The sequence below is a fragment of the Sylvia atricapilla genome, chromosome 7, assembly GCF_009819655.1.
Source record: "Sylvia atricapilla isolate bSylAtr1 chromosome 7, bSylAtr1.pri, whole genome shotgun sequence".
In the NCBI taxonomy this organism is placed as follows: domain Eukaryota; kingdom Metazoa; phylum Chordata; class Aves; order Passeriformes; family Sylviidae; genus Sylvia; species Sylvia atricapilla.
Window position 1 is genome coordinate 20,261,871 of NC_089146.1, and position 8,910 is coordinate 20,270,780.

General features: G+C 36.3%; 1 protein-coding gene across 1 annotated transcript in view; it reads right to left on the bottom strand.

Moving 5' to 3' along the window:
* The window catches only part of SCN2A (sodium voltage-gated channel alpha subunit 2), a 54,268-nt gene extending 50,877 nt beyond the window's left edge, over nt 1-3,391 (bottom strand). The window contains exons 1-2 of the mRNA XM_066322875.1: nt 3,331-3,391; nt 1,520-1,839 (exon numbers count right to left, since the gene is read on the bottom strand). Coding sequence (XP_066178972.1) covers nt 1,520-1,786 — 267 coding nt within the window. The 5' untranslated portion in view covers nt 1,787-1,839; nt 3,331-3,391. The remainder of the gene's footprint in view (nt 1-1,519; nt 1,840-3,330) is intronic.
* Nucleotides 3,392-8,910: the final 5,519 nt, after the last annotated feature.

Consider the following 8,910-nt stretch of genomic DNA (forward strand, 5'->3'; position numbering starts at 1 on the left):
TCAATCAGAAACAAGCAATTCAGCAGGATTTTACTTCACGTCCACACTTAATTGCAGAATTACTCTTCTGGTTTCCAGGGCATGATGGTAAAAGCTCTAACTTGAGGATTTATGGCACTGAATTTAGATTTTTACTACTACAGAATGCAGAAAGGAATTGGTACTTTGACCCAAATTCTATTTGCCTTTCAGACTTCAACAGGGTAAATCACTTGAATAAAGGGAGCAAAACTTGATAATTAATTGAAAACCTTGTTTTCAAATTTAACTCATGATTCTCCATGCATGAATTCAGTTTTAGAAATTCTGCAATGAACATTTAAAGGTACAACTGATTTTCTTCTGCTTAGTTCTTCATGGTATGCCTATATTGCTACTGTTTCAACATATTACTGATGAGGCATACCCCTAATTCCTGCAGGAAATATCTTCATTTGCATTTTTTTTTCTCTTAGTCTGAGTTTGAATCATAACAATTCTTGGAGTTTTTCTTCATTTTTCTTTGAAGCAGTTTCTTCACTTTCATGGGGTTTTGTTTTTTAATTCACTTGTTTTTGATAGCTAGCTAGTTTCCACAGGAAAAAAAAGAAAGCAGGAGAAAAAAATTATGAAAACAGAAAAAAAATTGTTTCTTCTTTACCAGTAGAATAATGAGACTGCAATATATATTATGCCAAAATCAAAGGGACTGAAAATCTGGAGGAAACCCAAGGCCATCTGGACAGTAGTCTAAAGTTCAACACTTTTGCACTGGCCACAGCAGTTGTTGTTATTTTAAATCAAAGCAAATACGTGGATTTTTTTTTTTTTACATTAACATCTCCATAAAATATTTTTAAATTATGTAACATTCTGTCAACACTCCAAGTGCTATTGCTACCTCCTCTTTATTTATGTCCCTCTTTTAAATACCTCCTCTTTGAAAACAATCATAGAACAAAATAGAACTGGATAAAAAAAATTTTTCACCCAGACTAACTTGGATATATGATGCCTCTACAGAGTAAATATGGATCAGAATGATCATTACCACATCCTGAGAAATTACCTTTACATACTTCCCTATCCTTTGCAGTGACAAGAGAATGCATCCTAAACTTTTAACAACAGTAAAGAAATCTAGTAAGAAGATGTGTAGCTACCTTTGGGATGGATTTCATATTGAACACCTGCTCCTTTCACAACTATAATACAGCAATTAGTAATTATTCTAAAGACAACCCCTGTGCTACTACTTTTGTTCTCCTGTGTGTAAAAGACTGAAAATTATAGGTTTTAATAACATGCCAGGTTTATAAAAAAAAATAAAATCAAGTCCATCTCTACTGATCTAGAAGGTCCTACAAACTTGTATTACTAATTTCTGTTCTTAGAGTGGGGATTTCTGCCAATCACATCAGCTGTTGGGGAATTATTATATGGAAGCTCAAGGTCAAAAATAATAGAAATACTATGCCTTTGAAGGGTTCTTTGTTATTTATTCTTCTTGAAGTCTGATGGAAATATACAACACACTCACTTTTTTATTGATATAATATGGGTCCAGGTCTTCCAAGGGCTCGGACACCATTCCTGGAGGTATGTCGCCGTAAATAAATGGCAGTGTCTTTCCTGCCTCCAAGTCACTGTTTGGCTTCGGGCCATCTTCATCATCATCATCTTTGCGTTCTTGTTTGGATTTTTTAGCTTTCTCTTCATTGATACGCTGTTCGATAGCTGCGAGTGACTCTCGTGTGAAATAGCGGAAGCTGTCGGGTCCTGGTGGTACCAGCACTGATTGTGCCATCTTTTCATCCTGCACCTCTTAATTACTGTTTAGCCTCTCTCATAAAAAAAGTGCTAAAAATATTAAAAAAACACAGAAAGAAATTTAGAGCAACACAGTTACAAACAATGCAAAGTAATAAACCATCACAGAATTTTGTGTGGGACATCTTGTTAAATTCATTAATTATCATCCAAGAGGATGCTGCCATGAAATGAATTTTTAAATTTGTTTTTTATTTCAAGACAAACCGTTTTCCTTTGCAACTTGCCTCCTAGAGTTGTCTCAGAGGTTTAAATTCTTAAAACATTTAGTTTAAAATTTATTTAGTGTTTGCACCAGTGGATTGTCAATTCTACAGGCTGATAAAAAAAAGTCACATACAATACAATAACATTTTTTGCCTTTATCAAGGGTAATGTTATCCATTCCCATTAATAAAGTAGGAGATATTTTCTACTACATTCAGTGTGAGCAATCAACAGTTCTGAAGTATTTGGTTCAGTGTTGAGGAGTGAGACTCCAGACAATGCAGCTTCTTATTATCCTGAAAGCTGCATCTTGGACCAGTCCTCCTTCTAGCTATATGGACCAGAAATGACTCTTAGAATCCACAGTTGCCTTGTAAGGCCAGAAGGGTCGGTTGAAAGCAATACAAGATGATCCTTCTCTTTTAAGCACAAATATGCTGCCTTCGCCAAACTGCCAGCTCAGGAAACAAGGATCAGGCATAAGCACCTGTATTCAGATCCCCTGCCTGGCAACACACTGTGCACTGGAAGAACTGCTGAATTAAACAAAACTGATTTTTAATCATTACATACTGCACTTAGATCTTTTATGTCTGATACAACAATTGTATATATATTTCACAAATTTCACTAGAAAGAGCAGGACCATCTCTTCTTAATGTCTTCAAGCAGTTCAGCTAAAAAGAACAAGTGGAAAATATTCCCAATGCAAATACTTTGATCTGAAATTGCAAACATGTTATCTGCTGTAGTCTACAAGAATTTTTCTCAAGCGTCCTTCTGAGTAAACCCATTAAAAATATAGCAAATGCAATAAAGTAACGAATTCTGAGTAAGACAATACACCCAGAAACAATTATCAGATTAAAATGATACAACAGTTTGAATACAATCAGCCTGATCCTATTTTACAGTCTTGCTTAGCACACATTCTCCAGCACAGCCGCAACAAATTAATATTTTTGAAGGCTGTTAAATAAGCTGCAACATGATGCTTTATCCTCCTTTTCAACCATATGCATACATCCCCTTACACCTACACAAACATCCATGCACATCCCAACTCCTGCAGGTTTCCCTGTGAGCATGCTCTTCCACTGCAGGCAAATGCACCTGGTGCATTCTGTCATGGACGGTCTGTTCCAAACTGCTGCTGGAAGCTGCACTGACTACCAGCAGCAGAAGGGTTCATTAGGAAAATGAAAGTGGTCCTGCAGCAGAATCCCGTTAGATTTCATTTCTAATTACAATCGGGGAAAAAAAAAAAGCACACTTCTGTTTTAATACTGCAGGAAACAATTAAAAATTCATTACCAGTGAAGAATCTTCCAGTTATGTGGGTTTGGAATGGCATCAGGGAAGACTGCAGTTAAAAATTCCATCATCCACAAAATTGTGCCTTTTTTTTTTTTTTTTCTTTTTTTTTTTTTTTTTTTTATTCTGCTTTTACAGACCACACCTAACTTCCTGCTGAAGGATCCTGGTTATTGAAGTAAGGTCTGGCATTTCCTGTGTAAGCCTACTAAGTGCTGTAACTCTTATTGCCAGTAGATGGTACTGATATATACTCATAAATTCTTCTCAGAAATGGTAAAGAATTTTTGCGTGCTTGAACACTTGCTTAAACTGAGACTCTTGGACTAAAATACATGATTTTATATAACCAGTCAAGTCTCAAGGTTCTCAAAAATTCTTCTGAATACATGGCAGCTCATGCTGATGTGACTATAGCTGTTAAGACTGTGAAGGTGAAATAAAAAGAAAGTAGGAGAGATAGCAAAGTAACAGAAATCAAAAAATGGAGGTTACATAGGCAGAGTACAACCTAAGCAAGTGCTGAAACTGTATTATCAGCAATCTGGATTATTTCAAACTATAGGTTGTGTAAATATTCTAAAATAAATGTATAAATATGTTCACTGTGCATTCTCTCTAAATGCAGATCGGCCAGCAATGGGAGGGAAGGAGGGCACTTCTGAGTGTTCACTGCAGCAGCGAGTTCCTGTACAGGAGTCATCTGCTCTTGCTCCTTCCTGCAGCAGGTGGTTGGGAGCACTGGAAGCCACTCTCTGGGGCAAATCAGCAAAACACTCACTTCAGGCACTACTCCACCAAAACACCATCCTACTTCTTTCTTGCTCTGTATTTTCCATGCTTACCGATTTTTGTGCTTTTTCCTCCTGCTGCACCAATAACACTTTTTTATCTCTCTCCTACCTCACCATCAACCTTCTGCCCTTCCCTCCTTCTTTCACACATGCACAAATCTCTTCCAAAGTTTTCAAGCAAGACATATTGCTGTATCTCTACATTCAGATCTCCTGGCAGCCATTTACTCTCTGCCATCTCCTTTCCTTCAGCCACGAAGAGGAAAAAAAGAAAAAGGTGCGAAAAGTTACAGAAAGCAAAAGGTCAGTCTAAAGTGAGAGATGTTAGAGAAGGAATTAATAGAGTGGCTGAAGAAATGTCATTGTGTCATTGTGAAATGAGGGGAAAATATTGATAATTTTTTTTCCTTTTGCAATTGTGGTGAGAGAATGAAGAGTTTGACTTGATCAAGATAAGTTTTTTTAAATTTTCAGCAACTAAGAAAAAATGTGCCAAATGAGAACTATAATTGAACCACATCAAAAATATCAATTTAGTTTTGATTGATTTAAACATTACATAGTATTTTAAAATAATGTTAAAAGCCTTTTTAGGAAAGTGTTTAATTTGATAGGATTTTCTGTTTTCACAGATGATTCAAAGAAATCAACAAAAAGTTTACAAATAATTCCATGTAACCAATCTTCTTGGTTAAAAAGCTTTGGATGAAAACTTCTGGCTGGCTCTAATTAGGACTACAGTTTACTTGGGGCTGTTCTGAAGTCTCAAAATAAAAGGATTGTGAGACAGCACAGATCCACATGAGGAGTAGAGGAGCTTCTAATTACTAAAGCATTTTGATTATTTATTTGTATGGATAAGCAACTGCTTATAGATGAAAGTTACAGTAAATCAAGTACCTGAAAAGCTGGGCTCATCCACACAACATGGAAAAGGAGCTTCATTCCTTAATTAACAGTATAATAAGTTAAAACATCTGATTTGTTTCTTATTGTAAGGGTCTGAAATTACCAGAGATCTCATTTTGATTTCCACCAGTGCCATACAATCTACATGCACAGTGCTAGGAAGGACAGTGAAAAGAAAAGACAAAAAGGAAGTAGCCAGCGAACGTTGCCTCCCACTGCCTTAGAGGCTTGGGTCTACGGTCTAACTAGGCTGTAAGGAAAAATGAACAAGTATTTTAGAGAGACAGACTAGACTGGAAATACAATATCAGCTTTGCAGTCTAAAAGAGAAATATATAAACTTCTAAAGAGGAAACAACAGTAATACATCTAGAGAAGCGTTTAACAATCCTTAAAATATATTAGACACTACACATAGCTACAGTAAATGTAACAGATTAAATTATTAGAGACAGAAAGTGAAAATTATTAAATCAAATGGAAAGTATCAATGAAAACCCAATCCAACATGGCCTGTGTTTAAGAACAATTGTGTAAACATGGTAAAAACTTACCCAAAACATAAAATAAGAATGGCAGTTCTGGAAATAAGTCATTCCAACTGCTGCCTAGTTTCCCACCTACAGCCATGGGGACATTTTACAAACAGTTTTATCGCTGATGGTATCCATCTTCCCTCTACAGTAGCATGCGTGAAAATGCTTGAAGTGGACCTTGTCATTTAATCATCTGGTAAAACACAAGGCCCACAGAGAGGGTAGAGATGAAGAAGTGTTCAGTGTCCTATTCTGCATGAGGATGAATGATTTTTGACCAGACAGATCCAAGAGAAAACTCAAAATCTTTTCCTGGCCTCCTAGCAGCCCTTATTTACAGACACTCCTGATTAATAAAATTAGAAGGAAAATAGATTACCAGGTTTTCTCAGAAATGTGTAAAAACCGTCTTTGTTCAATGGCAAAGTAAAGCAATAAAATGCACAACTGGCAACCTGCCATCATTCTCTGTGGTTCTGTGATCATTTTATTCTCCAGCTGTGTGTCCCTGTACTATATTAGATTGTCCCTAATTGCAGGACTTTTCATTTATAGTTGTGAATTTCATCTCGTTCCAGTAACACCAGTCATCAAGCTCATCTAGTCCTTTCTGTATAATAGCTTGCTCAGTCTTTGACAATGCCTTATGACTTTGTGATAGGAGCAAATTACATTGGCATATTTCCATTTCTTTGCTGAAACAATAAATTAAACTTTAAATAAAATCTGTCAAAATTAAAAGAGTGGCAAGTAACTTTGACCAAAGTGTAGGTTACTGTGTTACTTGCTGTAGTTTGAAAAATATGTTAATACTACTCTAAGACCCTTAATCTTAACCCCCCCCAACATTAAGTTTATACTCTAAAATGAAATACTATTTTAATTGAAAGGGGAAAAGAGACCTAAGTGGAGCTTTTTCTTCTTATAAATAGTATCCATTTAATCAAATACATGGAATCAAAAGAATTCCTGTCATCTCTTCCCCCCATGATACCTACAATACTTTCTATACTACTAAATAATCATGGTAATCTAGGTGACTGAAAAACATGTTTGCTAGCTTTGAGATGACATGAAATTGGGACAGCAACAAGTAAACAGGAGGACAGTATTAGAATTTAAAATGTCCTGACAAAAAAACAAAACAGGCTCAAAAAGTGATGCAATTCAAGATATGCAAGTTCTACATTTTATACTTAGACCACATGGAAATAATTCAGACCACAGAAATAAAACATCCAAAGAAACATAGGATTCAAGATATCCTACATTTGAAAGCTTCCAAGGAGATGTAGGATTTGAGCTCTTTCTACCTTAATTTTTCATTGAAAAGATTGATTGAAGACACAATGACTGTCTTTATATGTCCAAAAAGTTCTTCCAAGGAAGCAAAGGAATTTGTTTTCTTTTTATCTGGCATACAGATAAACAGGTTGTGGCATTAAACTGCAGCATGATGGTTTGTTAGGAAAACTTTTTACCAGTGAAGAAAGGCAATTAACAGAGTAGACACATGACAATCTTACAAGGACTTTAAGAAAAGCTAGACCTTGGAAGAAAAAGATCAGTGGCGAGCGTGAGTTTCATAGCAAAAATGATCCGGATGAGAATCAAGAAACTACTTGTAACAGGCCTTCATTGTTTGAGGGTCTTAATAAGTGTAGGCTTCTCATTGTTTTGTGCTGCTTCATCTGTTATGTTTCTTCCCAGGCCTCAAGGAAGCTGTTAGCACTCCACGGAACTGCAAGAAAGATTATGTAACATGGGATTGCCCTGTTGGAAGATGTAAGGTTTAGAGCTGGTGCAGTACTCTGCCAAGATTTGTTTTCACTGCTCCACTGCTGAAATTACACAGCAAATAAACATCGTTTTTCCTGTGCTTGGGGTTTGTGTGTTTCATACAATACTACACTGTCTGTTCAGTAGCCATAGCTGAGACAGAGGTCCCTTCATACAATATCGATGTACTAAATCGTGCACTTTGAACAGTAGGTGTTCCTGCAAAACAAATCTTTCCAAATGGCTCCTAGAGAAGTTATATAAAAATACAGCTTCCTACACATTTTCCAACATTTTAGATGGATATATAACTAGCAAGTCACCTTTGAAAATGCAGTTACTTGAAGCCTTAAGCCAATATGAAATCGTTCTGTCAGAAAGGACAGACGCATTTTCCACCCACTCCCACCCTGCTCATTTCCCACTGTGTTGGTCTGAGCATTTCTGCATTTTAGCCAGCTCAGCTCACTAATCTAGCTGAAAACGGTAAATAACTCGGTAGATTTCAGAAAGATCAAAAAGCTGATCCATCACACCTAAGAAATTACGAGTCTTAATATCTCAAGATGTCCTTTCACTTCAGAGTGAAAAAGACTAGTTGACTACCTTCAGTGTCTTCCAAATTGCAGTGCTTCACCTAAGTGCAAGCTCAAAAGGCTTAAGGCACCAGAGTACAAACAAATGGATCTCCAGAGCTTGAACAATGGAGCAAAACAGGGCTCTAACAAGTGTAGTCAACAATTGTTGGCAAAGATCCTGTACTTGGTGTAGAATCCAGTATATGTAGAATTAAACTGCAAAAAGGGTTATTAAAATGCCTAAATGCTAGCAAATGCAAGGATCAAATTAGGCTACCCTTCAGTTACAGCAGCCTCAGGATTGCTCTTCCAAGACCAGAAGGTGACCAGGATCACCTGTTTCCTTTCAACATGGACAGCAGGATAGCATTTTGAGAAAAATGTGCAGCAAGGATCATATAATGTGAAAACAAACATATACAAAGACCCATATTGGAAAAGTTTGGGGTTCCTTCAAATCAATTTTCTTACTCTCTTTAAAACTTATTTCAGGAAACTACCCATAAGTCTCTGGCAAGATGTACTCCAAACAAGTATGAAAAACACATTGGTAAAAAACAGATAATTGTTATCTTTACTTCCTGTTAACTAATAATTGGCAATGACTTGCATTTGTTAAAGTTAATCCATTTTCCTTTTTTATCAGAAATGGCCTTTGGAAAATTGCTGATTTTCAACCATGTCAGTGCATGAACAAAAAGGCTACTTGTCTTTCCAGATAAGAGGCCCTTCAATTCTTTGTTCTAGTATTAGACAATTTGGATTCGCCACTTGATGAAAATACATTCTTAACTTCTTTAATACAGTGAGATAAACTTTCTGTCAGACTTTAATGATCTCCTCCAGTGCTCCTTCACCACAGGAAAAAAAACAAGGCTGATTTAAATCTAAGAAAGGTTCAAAACAACAGTTCAAGTTCCCTTGACAAAAAGAGAAATACTGTCTCCAAATCAAACAGCAGTGTGGGAAGACAATGCAAGAGTA